This window comes from Taudactylus pleione, unplaced genomic scaffold (assembly GCF_031769625.1).
Source record: "Taudactylus pleione unplaced genomic scaffold, aTauple2 ptg000130l, whole genome shotgun sequence".
Classification (NCBI taxonomy): Eukaryota; Metazoa; Chordata; class Amphibia; order Anura; family Myobatrachidae; genus Taudactylus; species Taudactylus pleione.
The window spans coordinates 663,945-683,329 of record NW_028284532.1 but is presented as its reverse complement, the minus strand read 5'-3'; the positions used below and the strand labels follow the sequence as shown (position 1 = coordinate 683,329).

Sequence of the window (19,385 nt, the reverse complement as noted above, 5' to 3'; positions counted from 1 at the left end):
AATAATGCATTTCCCATGCTACTACTACACTTATGTCCACAGTATCTGGTCAATTAGCAAAATTTCTATTACTGGGAAAAACGTACCAAGAGCTGACTTTGCTGCTGCAGAGGCTACACGAGGGTCCACCACAGATGCCAGAAATGCTACAGTGCTCATTACAGGGTTACCAGATTGGCTAAACGGTATGGGTTGGTAGGCCAGAGGTCCGAGTGAGGCTTCAGAGTCTTCTAAATAGGGATCCTCAATGGGCAGCCGCAGGAAGTGTAAGATACATTCATCTTGAGTACGACTGCCAACATGTTCAGAGACCTTGTTCCAGTCGTCTTTGTACATTTCCAGTGCCTGATATGGATACAAGGAATTAGATACAAGCAGCATCATTTGCTATGGTATACTTTTCCCATCTAGGGGTACCTCAAGCAGTAGTAAAGTCTCCTGTTCTGTCCATTCCCGTGTGGCGCTTGCAGCAGATTTACTCTATGATAGACCATAGAAATCAAATTGTATATAAATTATTGAAAGCAATGGGTGTATATAGAATGTGGAACACACAGAGTACAGCTGTAAAACAATTTATGGCAAATGCTTACAAAAGTAAGGGAAGGCATGCCAAGATAATATTATTATTATATGACTTACATAATACTAAAGCAGTCAAGAACAAAATCTGTAATTAGAAAACTTCACAGAAAAAAAAACTTATACGGTCTACAATTTTGCCATGGAGAACCACGGAAGTCTAACCTTGGAGGTTGTGTTCTTCTTGCTGTACATATCAGTCCTCAGGCCAAAGTTCTGCAGGTCACTTGGTTTTTCTTTAATTTTATCAGGGAAATTTAGCATCTGTTGTGAGGCAGAGGTCTGTGCGGGGAGAAGAGCAGACCAGCAATTATGAAAGAAGTGAAATCAAGTATAGATGGATAAAGAAAAAAGTAATGCTATAATAAAACAATGGAATTGCTTTTTATGTTTATATGTAAAAATTAATAGTTATGGTAAAACTTACCTTTGTTAACTCTCTTTCTTCGAAGTCCATTTTCTTATTCAGGGTTCATAATGCTCCACAGGGAGACCTTGGGGATGTACCAAAGCAGTCATTCAAGAGAGGGGACGCTCCTGCGCTGAAAGGAGGATCCGCGCGCCCAAATGAAGCATCCTGAGAGGCAAATGTATCGAAGGCATAGAACCTCAGAAAAGTATGGACAGTGGACCACGTGGCCGCCTTACAAAGCTTTTCAGCTGAGGTGCCACGACGAGCTGCCCACGAAGGACCCACAGAGCGAGTAAAATGAGCAGTAACAGTAGCCGGTACAGGAAGGCCTGCCTGCGTGTAATCCTGTGAGATAGTCATGCAAAGCCATCTAGCCAATGTCTGTTTGTTGCTGGCCATCCCTTCTTGTGAAATCCATAGAGCACAAATAAGAAGTCTGATTTCCGAAGAGAACTGGTACGGTCCAAGTAGATCCTGAGGGCACGTACCACATCCAAGGAGGCCTCACCTGCCGATAGGTCTGGTGATTGAAAGGCCGGGACTACAATATCCCCATTAATGTGGAAACTAATCATTTTGGAAGGAACCCAGGGCCAGTCCGAAGCACAGCCCTGTCCTGATGGAATATCAGAATTGGGGAGCAACAGGAGAGCACCCCTAAATCTGACACACTTCTGGTGGACGCCAAAGCCAGAACAAAAAGTCTTTGCTGTGAACCACTTGAGGTCCACAGATTGCAGGGGCTCAAACGGAGGACCCTGGAGGGCACGAACTCCTCTGACATGGAGCCACTGGAGGGACAAAGGGAGGTTGTATACGGATGACACCCTGTAGGAAGGTGTGGACATCCGGTAGAGGAACAAGTCTACGCTGGAAACAAATGGATAGATCAGAGACATGCACTTTCAGTGAGGCAAGGTGGAGCCCAAGGTTCAATCCAGCTTGAAGGAAGGCTAGGACTGGAGGGAACAAGTACGCAAACTGGAAGGTCCACTCCACTGACAATGCGTCAACAAAGGTTGCCTCAGCATCCCTTGTTCTGGACCCGTAGACCGGCAGTTTGTGATTGTATCGGGAGGCCATGAGGTCCACCTCTGGAAGGCCCCATCTGGAGTAGAAAAACGTCTGGGTGAAGAGACCATTCCCCGGTATGCACATTGTGACGGCTGAGGAAGTCTGCTTCCCAAATGAACACCGCAGAGATGGCTGGGAGGTGACCCTCGGCCCGTGTCAGAATGCGTGACACTTCTGTCATTGCTGCCCGATTTAGAATGCCTCCTTGATGGTTGATGTAAGCCACTGTTGTGGCATTGTCGGACTGTACCTGTACAAGTTTTCCCTGAAGTATGTCCTGGGCCAGTACGAGGGTCCTGTAGACAGCTCGAAATTCCAATATGTTGATTGGCAGGGTTGATTCGACCGATGTCAAACAGCCCGAGAAGCAGTTTTGACCGTTCACTGCGCCCCAGCCCTGGAGACTGGGGTCCGTTGTTAGGAGTACCCAGTCCGGAATCCAAAAGGGGCGACGCTTGGTTAGATGAGATGTCTGTAGCCACCAAGAAAGGGACAGACGCACCTCTGGAGAGAGCACCATCGTCTGAGCTTTGATCTGATGGGGTAACCCGTTCCACCTGCAGAGAATCAGCCTTTGCAAAGGCCTGGAGTGTAACTGAGCATATTCCACCATGTCGAAGGTGGATACCATGGATCCCAGAACCTGCATTGCTGAGTGGACTGACACCCGGCGACTGTGGAGGAATCTGCGCACTCGTAGTTGAAGTGTGGAGATCTTGTCTGAGGTCAGAAAAATTCTCTGATCCTGAGAATCTAGCAGGGCTCCCAGATGAATCATTCTTGGTAAAGGATTCAGGGAGGATATTTTCCAGTTGATTAACCATCCGTGCTTGTGAAGGAAAGCAATAGTTAGTTGCAGATGGTGTTGAAGCATCTCTGGGGATCCTGCTAAGAGCAGAAGGTCGTCCAGATATAGTAGCAGTCGGACACCCTGACTACGCAGGTGGGCCGCCATAATAGCCATAATTTTGGTAAATACCTGTGGTGCTGTGGATAGTCCAAAGGGCAGAACCTGAAATTGGAAGTGTTGCTGTAGAATAGCAAACCGGAGATATCGCTGATTAGAGGGTGCTATAGGTACATGTAGGTAAGCTTCCTGAATATCCAGAGATACCATAAAGTCCCCAGGCTCCATAGCTAGGATGATAGAGCGTAGGGTTTCCATTCTGAACCTAGGTACCCTGAGGGATTTGTCCAGGGATTTGAGGTTGAGGATAGGCCGATGAGACTCATTCGTCTTCTGAACCAGAAAGAGAGTAGAATAGTAACCGGCCCCTCGCTGAGATAGTGGGACCAGCACAATTACCACTGCTTGCAGCAAGGATTGTATGGCTTTCTGGATTTGTAGAAAAACTGGTGGGGTGGCTGTCGTAGAAATGAGATGGCGTACCCTTGAGAGACCACTTCTCTTACCCAAGCATCCATGGTGGATTGGCACCAGCACTGGGCGAACTGAAGAAGTCGGCCTCCTACTCTGGGGTCCCCCAGGGGGAGGCCGCCCCGTTAGGCTGAAGGCTTGTCCTCGGATTTTTAAGCAGGGCGTCTGGTGGATCAAGCCTGCTTGATCCTGGGCTTGGCAGCCCTAGTGGAAGCCGACTGTCTAGGAAAGGACTGACCTTTAGGCTTTTCTTGAGGACGAAAGGACTCAAAAATATGAGATATGGTAAGAACTTACCCTTGTTATCTCTATTTCTACGAAGTCCATAGGGTTCCACAGGATACCTTGGGGTATAGGTGTGACGTCAGTCGCAGGGCACCAAAGAGTTAAGCTTTCAGCCTCCCAGGATGCACTAGGTCCCCCTCCTATACCCCGCCCCCGGGCCAAGGCACCTCAGTTAGTTACCAAGCCATAGGCCGGAGGAGGAGAAGGAAGAGAGAGAACAAAGATCTGGACACATACAAGAATCACATTCTCACCAGAGGGAGACGGAAAACCGGTGACCAGAGCAAAGCCCATCTGCAGCACAGGTGCGACAGGGCGGGAGTCCTGTGGAACCCTATGGACTTCGTAGAAATAGAGATAACAAGGGTAAGTTCTTACCATATCTCATATTTTCTACTTCAGGGTCCATAGGGTATCCACAGGATACCTTGGGGATGTCCCAAAGCAGTATCCTTTAAGGGTGGGGACGCTCCTGTGCAGAAAGGAGAATCCGCCGCCCGAAGGAAGCATCCTGAGAGGCGAAGGTGTCAAACCTGTAATACCTCACGAAGGTATGGACAGAAGACCACGTAGCAGCCTTGCAGATCTGAACTGCCGAGGCACCACGTCGAGCTGCCCACGAAGGACCCACAGACCTAGTGGAATGAGCCTTCAGAGAAGGAGGGACCAGTAGGCCTTCATGAAGATAAGCTTCAGAAATAGCCATACGGATCCAGGCTGCCAAAGTTTGCTTTGAAGCAGGCCAACCCTTTTTACAGAAGCCATAGAGGACAACAAAGCGTCCGACTTCCTAAACAAAGAAGTGCGGTCAACATAAGTCCTTAAGGCCCGCACAACATCCAAAGAGGCCTCACCCACGGAAAGACCCGGTGAGTTAAAGGCCGGAACAACTATTTCCTCGTTAACATGAAACTGGGAAACAACTTTGGGAAGAAACTCGGGCCGAGTGCGGAGCACTGCCCTGTTCCCATGAAAAACCAAGAAAGGGGGTCTACAAGAAAGAGCCCCTAACTCAGAAACACGTCTGGCTGAAGCAACGGCCAGAAGGAAAACAGTCTTAGCTGTTAGCCATTTAATATCCACTGAGCCCAGTGGTTCAAACGGCGGTCCTTGGAGAGCCCTCAGGACCACAGCCAAATCCCAAGGCGCCACAGGTGGAACAAAGGGCGGCTGAATACGGAGAACACCTTGCATAAAGGTGCGCACATCCGGGATTGTAGCAATCCTACGGTGAAACCAGACAGATAGGGCCGAAACCTGTACCTTCAAAGAAGCAAGGTGAAGCCCATGATCTAGTCCCGCTTGCAGGAAGGCGAGAATCCGAGACAGACGAAACTCCCGCGGTGCATAACCTCTCGGTCGACACCACTGGAAGAACGTATGCCACACGCGATGGTATATCCTCGCGGAAGACGGTTTCCGAGCTCGTAACATGGTACGCACCACAGAGCTGGAAAACCCCCAGGACCTCAGCATGGCCGTCTCAACAGCCACGCCGCCAAAGACAGCCGAGTCAGGTCCGGGTGAAGACAAGGACCCTGAGACAGAAGGTCCGGTCGTAGCGGCAACCGCAGAGGACTGTCCACGGACAGACCCTGAAGGTCTGAGAACCAGTGCCGTCTGGGTCACGCGGGAGCTATCAACAGGAGCGTCCCTCCTTCCTGTTTGAATTTCCGGATTACCCGTGGAAGAAGGGAGACCGGAGGGAACAGGTATGCGAACCTGAACGTCCACCGGACGGACAGAGCATCCACCAGAGACGCCCCTTCGTCTCTTGTGCGAGACCCGTACACCGGCAACTTGTTGTTGTGCTGGGACGCCATGAGGTCGATTTCTGGAAGACCCCACCTGTCCACCAGTAGTTGAAAAACGTCCGGGTGCAGGGACCATTCCCCTGGATGAACGTCCTGGCGACTTAGAAAGTCCGCCTCCCAATTTAGCACTCCCGGGATGAAGACCGCTGATATGGCCGGAAGATTGCGCTCCGCCCAAACCAGGATCCGAGAGACCTCTACGAGAGCCGCCCGACTGCGAGTTCCTCCTTGCCTGTTTATGTAGGCCACGGTGGTAGCATTGTCCGACTGGACCTGCACCGGGTGACCCTGGAGAAACCGCTGTGCCTGCAGGAGAGCATTGAAGACCGCACGGAGTTCCAAGATATTTATTGGAAGCTCCGCTTCTGTCGGTGTCCACCTGCCCTGGAACAAGTGTGGACCCGAAACTGCTCCCCAGCCCCGAAGACTGGCGTCCGTTGTCAACAGGACCCAATTTGGAACCCAGAACGGACGTCCCTTGTTGAGGTGGGTCGTCTTTAACCACCACGCAAGGGACAGGCGAACCTCCGGGGTGAGCACAATCGTCTGGAATTCAGAGACTGAGGCAGCCCGTTCCACTTGGACAGGATCAGGTGCTGCAGAGGTCTGGAGTGAAACTGGGCGTATTCCACCATGTCGAACACCGACACCATGGAGCCCAGTAACCTCATCGCCAAGTGTAAGGACACCCGGCGGCTGTGCAGACAACTGCGCACCCTTGACTGTAAAGCAGAGATCTTGTCCTCCGTCACGAAGATCCTTTGCTGTCCCGAGTCCAATAAGGCTCCAAGATGCAGAATCCTCCGAGACGGGATTAGAGTGGACTTCTGCCAGTTGATTAGTCAGCCGTGCCGTTGCAGCAGTGCAATGGTCAGGTCCAAGTGGTGTAACAGGAGCTCTGGAGATCCTGCCACCAATAACAGGTCGTCCAAGTACGGCAACATGCGGACTCCTTGCAGCCGCAGAGAAGCCGCCATGACCGCCATTGCGTCCTGTATGTCCAATGACACCATGTAGTCCCCAGGTTCCAGCGCCAGAATGATGGACCGTAGGGTCTCCATCCGAAACTTCGGGACCCGCAAAGACTTGTTGAGTGCTTTGAGGTTGAGAATCGGACGATATGACCCATTGGGTTTCTGTACCAAAAATAGATTTGAATAGAAACCCTGGCCCCTCTGGGAGAATGGAACAGGCACTATAACTCCAGCCTGGAGCATAGTGTGCAATACCTTCCGCAGCTCCGTAGCCTTGTTCCGGTCTGATGGTAGACCCGTGGTGAAGAATCGAGCCGGGGGTCTGTGCCGGAAGGAGAGGGCGTACCCGTGAGAGACCACCTCCAGAACCCAAGTGTCTGTCGTAGTGAACGACCAACACCGGGAGAACTGCAGCAGGCGGCCTCCCACCCTGGGATCCCCCAAGGGGAGACCCGGACCGTCAGGCCGCAGGCTTGTCATCTGGCTTGGGGGCCGGACGTCTGGTACTCCATGCCTGTTTCCGGGGCTTGACCGATTTCTTAGGGCCAGCCTGTCGAGGAAACGACTGTGGTTTGGGCCTGCCCTGGGCCCTAGATGACCGAAAGGACGATGGTCCAGAACCAGAAGGAGCAGCGGCCGACGGGAGACAAGCAGATTTGGCTGCCGCCAGCGTGGCCACAATCTTATCCCGATCCGGACCGAAGAGAACTTCTCCGGTAAACGGCAACGCTTCCAGACCTTTCTTGGATCTGCGTCCGCCTTCCAGGATCGCAGCCACAAGGTGCGACGAGCAGCTACCGCTGCTGAAGAAATTCTAGACACCAGAGTACTAATGTCTAGAGCCGCCTCGTTGATGTAGGTGGCCGAATCACGGAGATTGCCAATCAACTCCGCCTGTTCGGCCGGACAGTCGGATTCAAAAGAAGCCTCTAATGAATCCGCCCAGCGCTCCATCGCTCTGGCAACCCAGCAAATGGCCATAGCCGGCCGTGCTGCCCCCCCTGCAAGGGAATAAGCGGACTTCAGGCAGATTTCTACCTTGCGTAGCATCCTTAAGGGAGGACATGGATGGCATCGGCAATGTGGCACTACGGACAAGACGGGTCACGTGAGAATCCACCTGTGGAGGGGATTCACACTTAGCAAAATAATTATCCGCGAACGGATAAGCCACCGCCAGGCGTCTCTGCGGCTGGTATCTTTTGCCAGGTTGTTTCCACGCCTCCTCTAAATGGTCCACCAACTGACCCGAAAGAGGAAAGACTGTGGCATCGCCCTTCACATCTTTGAAAAAGGCATACTTAGATTTAGCCGCTGGGGGAACTTCGTCCTCAATCACCAAGGCTGTGCGGACCGCCCGAATAAGTCCAGGAATATATACTTTGGACTTAGCATCAGCGTCCTTAGTATGGAAAGGTTCCTGATCGTAAGGATCCAGAATCTCCCCATCATCAGACGTCCCTTCGTCATCCTCATAAGGAGCGGACAGAGACGCCACCGGCCTTTTATGAGGCCGCATCACAGACTCCCCTTGCAACACATCCGACAAGTGCTGTACAGAACTCGTCAGGGAGTTAACCCACGCTGGCTCCTGAGAACCCGGGAGCGGGGAAATAGGGAGACTTTGGGGTACCACCAATTGTCGTGGGAACCCCTGCATGGGTGACGACACCACAGACTGCTGGGACAAACCCATCGGAGTAAACGCGGGCTGCGGAGCTAACTGGCCCACTAAAGCTGTTAACGCCTGAGCGAAACAAGCCCAGGGCGGCTCCTGTACCGGTGCTGTAACCGTAATAGGCCGCGCCATGGACAAACACTGCCGGCAAAGGCCCTCCGCGCTACCCTCCCCCTCCGCTAACGGTACTTTGCACGTGGTACACTGTACCCGGAGGGGAAAATCACTTTCAGACATGATGGCACCACGTATGTGACCTCTCTCACCAATTAAGTATTAAATAGGCGAGAGACCACCCTGCAGCACCGCACCGCAAGGGCTTTAGCAGAAAGAACAGGGACAGTAATAAAGCTGACAGTTTAGAGAAGAAAAGTTACAGGCAGCGCTAGCACAGTCACATACAATGCAGAGAAATAACAATTCCTGCACTAACAGCGCTGATCACTCAACTACACAGACACAGGGCCTGGTAGGACACAGCGCTGCATACACAGACCTGAGCCACAGCGGAGGAGAGGTATGCGGGGGGACCCAGACCACGATGCTTCCTTCCAGACTTCCAGCAGCGTTCACCATGCGTTGCAGAGAAGATGGCCGCCGAGGAGCAGAGAGAAGCTGGCCTGGGGGAGGAGCGCTGACACAGGACCAGTCAGCACAGTGCAGAGAGGGCTGTGTGCAGCGGGGGAGGCGCCGGCTGTGAGACAGGGAAGGCGCGCTCCCCTGACATGCATTTAACCCCTGGGACGCCGCAGCGCTACCGCTCTGCTGCGGTCCGCTGTCCCAGGGGGTAGTGGAAGCGCAGGTTGGTCGCCTGGCTCCACGCTGCAGCCAGTCCCCAGGGAGCCCCCTGCCTGGGGACTTAGGACCATGTGATCAGCGGGGACCCACCGCGGGACCCCGCTGCTTACCTCTGTCCCCCTTGAATCCGGCCATGGTCCGGAGCATCTGGGGTCACCGCTAGCTGTGACCCCAGACGCCCACCAGCATCCCCGGATCAGTACCGGCGTTCTGGTACCGGCGGGGTGTAGGGAAGACAGCATGGACGTCAGGACTGACTGTCCATGCTGTTCATCCAGATGTGCAGCCACAGCTGCATGAAGAAAAAGCTTCAGGGGCTCTTCTAGCCCCCACTCCAACAGGTGCACCCGACTCCGGCCGGGCACCAAACTAAACTGAGGTGCCTTGGCCCGGGGGCGGGGTATAGGAGGGGGACCTAGTGCATCCTGGGAGGCTGAAAGCTTAACTCTTTGGTGCCCTGCGACTGACGTCACACCTATACCCCAAGGTATCCTGTGGATACCCTATGGACCCTGAAGTAGAAATATGTAGTCTGAGGCGTTGTAGTAGTAGTCGCTTAAGGCAGAAATGCTTTTCATGCCGCCAATGTGGTTACAAATCTTGTCAAGATCTGGGCCAAACAAGATTTCCCCATTGTAGGGTAATACTTATAGGCCCTGCATCTGCCTTCCATGAGCATAGCCACAGGGTACGGCGGGCCGAGACTCTGGAGGTTAGTAGACTGGCATCCAATGTCGCTTCTCCAATATAAGAAGCTGCATCTCGTATGTGAGCAATGAAAGACATCTGATCCCTAGAAGCATCTGAGGGAAAAGAGACTTCAAGTGCATCAGCCCAGCTCTCTATAGCTTTAGCCACCCATGTTCGAACGGGCAACAGCCCCTGAAAGAGAGTATAATTGATTTAAGGCAAGTTTTTGAGGCTGAAATCTCTTACCAGGCGCCTGCCAGGCTGCTGCCATGTGTTCAGCTACTGTAGTTTATCCAAATTCTGCTGAAGCCACTTTCTGTTGTTTAAACAGTGGGCGCTTTGATTTAGGGGCTGGCTCGTTATCTTCTATGAGTAAGATGGATCTTACCGCTCGCACCAAAGCAGGAATATTAATTTTAGACAGACTCTCTTCCTCCCCCGGAATTAAGCCTGTTGTGGTAACCCCATAGGAGGAATTACAGCTGGTACCACTAGGCGCTCTGCAATAGCCAGCACCTGAGAAAAGGAAGCCCAGGTGAGCTCTTGTGCAGGAGCTGGTGGGTCTGATGGGCCTGGTGGAGTATAACACTTAGCACATAACCCATCTTGTATCAAATCCTCCTCACTTAAGCCTGTAGCACAATTTGCATGGTAGCAGTATGGGTGCAGATGCTTGCTTGCTACTCTTGCCTTTGCTAGACATAGCTGTAGAGTAGTATAGCACATAATATGATACTGGGTATTATGCAACCACTAGGTATGTAGAATACAAGTATCAATGCAATATACTGATCCTGTTTTATGCTTGGGCAAGCTGCAGGAGCGCACAGCACAAATATGGCACAGTGCAGTAAACAACTATATGTGACAACCTTCACAAATACATTTGTTGTAGAGATGTGAGGCACAGGAAGGGAAAGATATATACTGACAGTATAGAGAAATAAACAGACAGGCAGCGCTAGCATAAGTTACATACAATGCAGAAACACAATATAACTGCAGAATGGCACTACAATCAACGACACAGATTCTGTGGTCAGAGACTCAACCATCTGGTAGGCTGTAGCGCTACATAACCTGACTCCAGGGAGAGGTAGGTTGGAGGACCGGACCCAGCGTTTCCCTGAGAGAGCTGTGGCTGAGCCTGGAGAAAATGGCCGCTGGAGACCTCTGAGAGGGCATGGTCGGAGGAGGAGAGCAGCTCAGGGAAGTGAGATCTCAGAGGAATGACGCCCTGAGCTGAGGGGAGGGGCCATTTTAATGGGGAAAGCGGACCTCCCCATGCTGATTTTTAACCACCAGGATGCTGGATTACCATATTTACCCTGGTGGTCTCGTGGATCACTGTGGACAAAGCCTGTGTTCACTCTCAGCGCCTCCGGTCTGTCCACTGAAACCGGAGGTAAGACTGCCAATCCGCTACCTGTCCCCTTGTGTCCGGGCTGCAGTCTGGGTCCATCCGCGGAGGACCCCGGTATGCCTGCCGAAATCCCCAGCCGTAGCTGGCGTTGCAGCGTCTGGAGGGGTGACAGAGCGTCAGTGCAGACATCCTGTGGACAGTCTGCTGCTGCTCGCTCAGCAATAAATGTACTAAAAACAAATAAAATCATAAAATTGAAGCTATTTGGGCTGCCTAAGTAACCTACTGCATAATGGTGACCCGACTCCGGCTGGGCACCGACGAATCTGCGGTGCCTCTGGTTCGGGGGTGGGGTATAGGTGGTTGAACCAGTGCACAACTGTGTGGTGGCCAGTCCTCAACTACCACCTACACCCCAAGGTCTCCCTGTGGAGCCCTATGGACCCTGAAGAAGAACACTGGACAATGGTATTGTAGGTTGGGGCTGGATCTGGCACCTAATGAAATGTAGCTTTAAATCCTATGCTCCTCCCCCCTGCAATCCCACAATTCCAGTACTTCTTTAAAAGAGTCCGGAGAGGAGTAGCAGGAACCCTGTGAAACTGTAGAACAACCCAACAAATCAGTAGGGAAAAAGGACGGTCAATAACCAAAACCTTGCACGACTGAGTGTGAGGAGGTATCAGTGTGTTCCCCAGCCTGCTTAAGAGAAAAGGATTCAACAGTAAGTTGACTAAAAATCCTATTTTCTCTTGCAGCAAGGCTGGGGAACACTGGACCCATGGGACAGTCAAATGCTGCCCTCAGGGTAGGGAACGCTGAGGCTGCCTGACCGGGGAACTGTACACCCAAAGTGGGTACCGCCGGAGGCAAAACAACCTGAAACGTAAAAATGAGCAAACATGCGGACAGGGGACCAGATAGACGCACGAGGGACCTGTGCTGCTTAAAGCTGGCCACACACATGGCGATCTGCACACGATGAGCCGATGTGTACGATTTCCCTTGAAACTCTCCCCGGCAGCTCAGCACACGATCTGGTGTCCAATCTTCAAACGATCTCTCCTACATCCAGACTTTCACAGTGCATCAGGTCACAGATTGTCAGATCTGCCCTACTGCACGGCAGATCTGACGATGCAATGTGTGACCAGCGGGGACACGCATCGCATTGTGAGTGGGGACTCACAATTTACTCTCAATTTGGCCATATTTTACACGACCTGTCGTTCTAATGTGTCGGAATCGGTCAGATTGGGTAAAATATCGCTATGTGTGTGGCCAGCATAAGTCCCGCATCACGCTGCCCATAAGATGGCTGATGCCCTAGCGGAAGGCGCTGACACACGGTCTGGTGGCGGTCACCCCGCACCAGAATAGGCTTGAGTAATTAATGACCGAGCGGATCCAACACGCAAGGATCTGCTGAGTGTCATAGTCCTCTCTGATGCGTCACAGCCGCTACCACAGGGGCAGCCGCAAATACGGAGCACTGTGCGGGGGCCACAACTGTGTCACAGAGGTGTACTGCTCTGTGCGTCCCCGCCCGCGGCTGTGCTAGCACCGAGCACATCCCATGTAACTAGCCACACATCGTACACAGACAGTACCGTGTGTAATAATTCCTGTGTGCACCGCAGTAGAGCAATTGAAGGCAGAACCATTGCTCCCTTGCAAATAATGACACAGGCAATAAAGCAGAGGTGATAAACCTTATATATATATATATATATATATATATATATATATATAGATATACTTAGCCTTCCCCGAGGAGAGAATGTGAAGAAAGGACTGCACCAGCCATGGTCCTAGCCTGCCTGGTCCCTAAGCACTCAGGAGTAAAGCAGCCATCTTCCTTGTAGCAGCAGACAGTACTGCGCTATTGCTGCTGGTATGTGCAGGGGAGGCCGGCAGCTCCAGGATCTGCCTCCCTGATCCATAGGTGCACTCCCTCTCTGCAACAAGTGCTACTCCCCTGCCTGGGGAAAGCACTTGGTATGCTCTGCCTGAGCAGCATGTGAGGCGCGCCCTCTCGCACCGAAGCCGACCTCTCAAAACCCTGCTAGATGGCGTCGCCATCCTGGACTGTGCTGCCGGCCACCACCCTATAAAAAGGGAGAGCGTGCGCCCCGTCCCCGGGTGCAGGCAGTCTCTCAGGGGAGACCGGAGTGCTCTGTGGGGGGGTCCCGCGGGCGCGTATCCCCCCGCCGCAGCAGCATATCGGCGAGCTGTCCTTAGCTCCCGCACTCACGCTGTCGCCGCTACAAGCATAGCACAGCTCCTCAACTAGAAATATAAAATAAAAGTTTAAAAAATAAAACAAACATATAGCTACCTACAAGGGCTGCATGGCAGCCTATCCAAAACGTGCCCTACTCCTGGAATTTTAGGATTACTGGGGGGAGGAGCATAGGATTTAAAGCTACATTTCATTAAGTGCCAGCTCCAACCTACAATCCCATTGCCCAGTGTTCCCCAGCCTTGCTGCAAGAGAAATATAATTTGAAAAAAAAAAAAAAAAAACACAGAAAAGGATTTAACAGTGAATGAGATAAAATCCCACCAAAACGAAATGTTATGGTTTTCATGATAATTTTGTAACTAAATGTGATGTTACACGTAGAGGCTACCTGTGGTGTTTTGGGCTGAAGTGGTACCAATCCTGATGGTGTATCAGCTAAGACATGAAAATGTGAAGTGGGAGGTGGTCCCATTGGTGTAGGGCGACTCTCAGCATCCACCTGATAGTTAATCAGACCCCATTGTTCTAAGAAGGCGTGAACCCTGCAGCAAGCAAAAAATAAAACCGCTTGGACAACCATACATTCCTCTTGAAACAGAAAGCTCTTAGAAACTATTCTACCGAGAATAAGTCAATGTTTTTACACATCATATCAGCAATCGCCCCCATTCGGTCATTGCCTTTTAGTCCTTTCAGCTGCAGTTCCCCTGTCACCCGCACCTCATGATAGCACAGACGTCCCCTGCCAAGTTGCGTCGGCACGCTGTGGAAGTGAGGTATTCCTGAGGGTTGAGTCGATAGGTGTCGATCATGAAGTTTCGATACGCCAAGTAGCTAAACAAGAGAAAATAGAATTTCCACATTTTGGGTACATATAATTATTGGTCTGTCTCTGTATATCAGGCAATGGAGATAAATGGAGGCTGGTAATGGCAAACCACCACTGTTGGGCCTCGGCTATAAATTATAAACTGTTTCGGTTCTAGACACAAAGTAACAAACTGACTTTCAGAGCCCATACTCAGTATACTAATTCTACCTGGTTAGAATGGTTTTATTTTTGGGATGCCAGGGAAAATCTTCTTCAGCCACAACAGAAAAACCACCCTCCTGTCCAACATATATTTTACTTATCCAACATCACTGGGTTTTAAAGTTTAATAAGAATTATACCCCAGAGTTAAAATGTAGCCTCTCTTTGGACCTAGCATACAAAAACAGATTGTAATAAACTCACATCTCTGGCGTTTTTGACTTGTTCTTGCCATTGAAGAACTCTGGCAGTGCTCGGCGTTCAATGGCATGTACACTGCAAGGAACAATATAAGGAGGAGGAACACATATACCATGCTGAGCTTCTGACAGTGTTTTAGAGATTTTAAGGAATCATAACTTAAAAAACTAAGGACCTCATTCAGAGTCTCTCGCAAGCGGCCACTCACTCGTATGCGGCCGATGTTAACAGACCACACATGCGTGCACTTTGTTGTGCGCATGAGTCCTTGTGATCCCAAAATCCGTCGCTTGTACGGCTTGCGAGCAGGAAGTGACTCCTGATAGTTGATTGACTGGAAAGGCCATTTGTGGGTGGTAACAGGGGAAAGTGCTTGTGAACGGGGGAGTGGTTGTGCGAACGCAGGCGTGTCAGGCCACCAAAATGCTGTTTAAAGGCCGTGCATAATTTACAAAGCAGCGTCATGGTACACGTCACCTGAATGTATTTCAGCCAGCACTGATCGCAGTGCTTGCAGCAGGCTAAGGCAACCCCAAGGGCTGCGAGCAGCTCCGATGGCTCTCGATGGTCCCGATTAATCCTTCATTAATCCTTCATTTCCCGGAGATGACGTCTGTTGCGAGTGGCAAGGGGGCGTCTTTAGACACTTGCGAACGCACTTTGCCGTAGCTCGCTAAAACACAGTGGGCGTCCTTACGAGACGCAGTGCGAGCACTTCATTACAATATCTGGCCCCTTTTTGCCAGCGAGGGATCACATCTTGCGAGAGACTCTGAATGAGGTCCTAAGTCGTTGAGGGATATGTTAGAAATAGTTTATTTTGTACCTATTATAATCAAACCATGCCGCATAACTAGGGATGATAATGTGATGTGTTTGTTCAGTTACATTGTCCTCATGAAGATCAGAGGTCTTCACTTGTTCACTTTTTATTCCTGAAGAATTTTCATCTTCTTCCTACAAGGAGACAAGGAAAGATACCAGTTACCGACAGCCACATGTGCAGGATGACAGGCTGCGAATATCGCTGTACATGTATTCTGAATGTCAGTACCTGCTAGCGTTCACAGTTTAGTACTATATAGATTGTTGTGCTAAGAATGACACTTGTCATTGTATAATTAGGTCATATGAGCAAGATTATACCGTGCGCATGCTTATTGAGGGGAAATGAGTGGTATAGTGGCATGAACACAGAGATATTGCTTATTCAGGTTTGTGATACCACTGCAGTGGCTTTTGCCCTTGCTTATGAAGATGACGACGACATACTTGTCTAACTGCATACTGTGCAGACTCACAAGAGTGGAACAGGCATAGGTAAGACCAAGCAGGTGCACCCTCAGCACTTAATGTATGACTGCTACTCAGAGCATAGAAGGAGTCAGACAGGTGTCACAGCTGCTTTCCCCGCACACTTCCCCAATTTGTGTACGCTCCATAGAGCAGTCACGACAAGCAGCTAAGTGATGGAAGTTTGGCACATGCTGCTCATTTATTTTTTTTTTTTATTAAACTTGTTTTTATTGAGCATATGATGAAAATCAAGAACACAGTCATCAATGTTGATAATGGTATAACAGACATGTCATTCATATAGAATAGTAAAAAAAAAAAAAAGGAGGAAGAATATAAAATTCGTACCATAATAGACTATAGTCAAATTAAATATAACATATACTACATTCCCAAAATACATTGTAAACAAAGATCAGTATTTATATTTGTGCAACAATAATAAAGAAAAGAAAAACAATAAAACACTGTTCTGTGTCTCTGCTTATATATATTTTTTTCTGAATACGAGAAAAATAGAAAATGAAATAAAATACTGTTAATGAACAAAGTGGGGGAGAGAAGGGGAAGATTTTGCCCTCCAGATGAGTGGTGTCCATCTCGCACAGAGAACAAGAAATCACTTATTCTTGTCAAAAGCAAGTTTTCACTTGCAATGGTGTGCCTGCTGTGGGTGTTGCTCATTTATTACAGTGTTAGTAAAAGGGGTAACAAATCGATCAGAAACATGGGCGTATCCATAATGGGAGCATGGTGTGTGGGACTCACCCTGTACACCATGCACCAATGGGTGTTGGAACGGGCAGGTAAAGGGGTGGCTCGCCCCCCCCCCCCCCCCCAAACATTTGAAAGGGGCGGCGGCCGTGGACGGTCAGGGGCTGTGCTTTATAGCAATAGGCTGCACGGCCTCCTGCACTGCACGGAGGAGAAGGTGTAACGTGCTATGCAGGGGCTGTGCAGCCTATTGCTATAAAGCACAGCCCCTGACCGTCCACGGCCGCCGCTCCAGTCCCTGCGCTCCCAGCAGGTAATTTGGAGGGCCTCATTGCATGGAGACAGGGGCGTCGGAACGATTTTATACTGCCCCCACCTAACATAAAATCGTTCCGACGCCCTTGCATGCACCCCATAGACTATACTTTCCTCTCCGCCAGACAGCACAAAAATCAAATACAAAATGGCGCCAGAACCATTTTCCCGGAAATCTGCGCATGTGCCATAGAGACAAGCATGCGCCGGTACAAAGGGGGGGGTTGCAGGCTATGAAACTATGAAGACTGCACACTGCCCTATGGGGCCATAATCAAATGCCACATGGCAGAGAAATATAAGCAGATTAATGTATATTGTGGTCATTACTTATGTATGTATTTGCTCAAAGTACAGCATGTTCCTGAAGCATATGTAACTTGGCCTGAATGACACACTTGTCAATTCAAGACCTCCTCACAGTTAGTTAATAGTCTGGGCTCTACTTATTGCTTCATTGTACTAGCAATACAAGCGTGAATTAGCAAACTGATACTTTAGTTAAACATAATAAAAATCATAACAAAAGACTTTAACATGATACCGCAACTGGGTTGAGTACGGGATGCCAGCACTCGGATTCCGGACGGTCAGAATCCCGATGCCAGCATCCCGACAGGGTTAGGATACAGACACCTGTCGGTAAGTATCCTAACCCTACTCCTACACCTAACCCTCCCCCCCGCAGCCTAACCCTCTCCCTAGTGTCTAACCCTAATCCTCCCCCTAGTGTCTAACCCCTAACCCCCCCACTTACCGTCAGGATGCTGGTGCCGGGATTCTGACTGGCGTTGGGATTCCGGTGCCGGTATCCCGGCAACAAGGATTTAAACTACATCCCCCACCACCCAATAGTTAAAAATGTACTTTGTCGTTTAGTTGAAAGAGATGGATAATAAACCATGAATGCTTACTGGAAATATAGGGGAAGTTCTAAGGAAAAGGGTCATTGACACCCGCTTGACTTATCTCAAATATGCCAATGGGGTAGAAGGTAAAGGAGTGCGGCATGGGACCATCCAAACCGCCGGCAGATCTCGCCAATAAAGCTTGAAAGGTACATTTTAACCTTTGGTCGAAACTACACTTTAGCACCAGATACCTAATTCAGCCTAGACTAATGCAGCTGCACAAAAAGTGTGAAAACCAGAAGAAGTCCATTATCATAGTGTGAAAGGGAGGCAATGTGTATTCTAGCCACAGTACAATACACAAACGCCCACCTTGGTCACAGCTTCCATGCTCTCATCTTCTTGTTCATCTAAAAAAAGAAAAAAAAAGATCAAGAAATGTATACCCCATTAGTACTACTCCAAAGAGCAAATTCAATTACGTTGAAGTCCTTGCAATGACTTACTGCGTTGCTAACTACCCGCAACCTCTGGAGGTGTGAGCAGAATATGTTTACCATAATAGGCGGATACATGCACAACCTAAGACTCTGCACAAACAATGTCATATAGCAGAGGCTTCCAAACTCTGCCATTACAGTGCAGGTTTTATGGATATCCATGGCTGAGAGCAGGTGACTAAATTACTACATCAGTCAATTTGATTTAACTATCTGGACTCAAGTATGGATATCCTTAAATCCTGGACTGTATTGGCGGTGTTTGAGAAACTCTGTCATATACACAATCGAGTCACATTATTATGACCACCTCCTACATTTGACGTCGACAGCGAGTAGCCTATGAAGTACGTCACGTGCCGTGCGCTGGCTTGGTGGGTATAGAAGGTGCGCGAAAGGCCATCTGCACACATATCACTCGTTGCGGTCATGGGTAAAAGGAGCGATTTATCAGAGTTGCAAAAAGGGATGATTGGCTTATGGGCCAAGGGCGGCAGTATTTCTGAAACAGCGCAGTTTGTGACCTCTTCGGGTGCTGCTGTGGTGAAGGTGTATCATGACTGGACAAATGGCACCATTGCAAATAACCGATGTGGAAACTGCAGAGCACCACGTGCCATTGATGTGAGAGGTAAATGTCCGCTATGAAGGTGCATGAGGGCCGACAGACACACTACAGTGGAGCAGCTCACCATCAAAATCAATCTGGGGGTCACCAGACGTGTCTAAAACGACAGTTCAGCATACCCTGCTGTGTATGGAGTTTCGAAGCAAATGAAGGTGTATCGGCGGAAAAGGCTTCAATTTGCACACCGGTATCGGAATTGGACCTCCACTGATTGGTGAAGGATTGCCTTTCCCGATTAGTCACGTTTTCTGCTTCATCAACTGGATGGAAATTGGTGTTAAAAATATTTTGTTTATCAACAGCGCAATAAGAGTGGTCAGATGTCAATTTATATGCAACTATGCCAACATAAATTATTTAAAAAGGTTTAATAATTTGTAATGTAAATCTAAAACAAACACAATGTATACAATTCGTACATATTGGCCGTTGGTGTGTCAGGCGAGAAACATCAGAGAACAAACACCCTGCAACCATTGCTGGAAGAACACAAGCTGGTAGTGGCAGCATAATGGTCTGGGGAACGTTTTCATGGCATTCTCTGGGCCCACTCA

At 49.8% G+C, this 19,385-nt stretch overlaps 1 protein-coding gene across 5 annotated transcripts in view; it reads right to left on the bottom strand.

Moving 5' to 3' along the window:
* The window catches only part of SMARCC2 (SWI/SNF related BAF chromatin remodeling complex subunit C2), a 116,590-nt gene that overhangs the window by 33,946 nt on the left and 63,259 nt on the right, over positions 1-19,385 (bottom strand). For all 5 annotated transcript variants that reach the window (XM_088473049.1, XM_088473052.1, XM_088473053.1 and 2 more), the window contains exons 13-20: positions 18,076-18,113; positions 15,354-15,484; positions 14,531-14,602; positions 14,014-14,127; positions 13,682-13,835; positions 748-864; positions 418-480; positions 87-345 (exon numbers count right to left, since the gene is read on the bottom strand). In XM_088473049.1, coding sequence (XP_088329175.1) covers positions 87-345; positions 418-480; positions 748-864; positions 13,682-13,835; positions 14,014-14,127; positions 14,531-14,602; positions 15,354-15,484; positions 18,076-18,113 — 948 coding nt within the window. The remainder of the gene's footprint in view (positions 1-86; positions 346-417; positions 481-747; positions 865-13,681; positions 13,836-14,013; positions 14,128-14,530; positions 14,603-15,353; positions 15,485-18,075; positions 18,114-19,385) is intronic.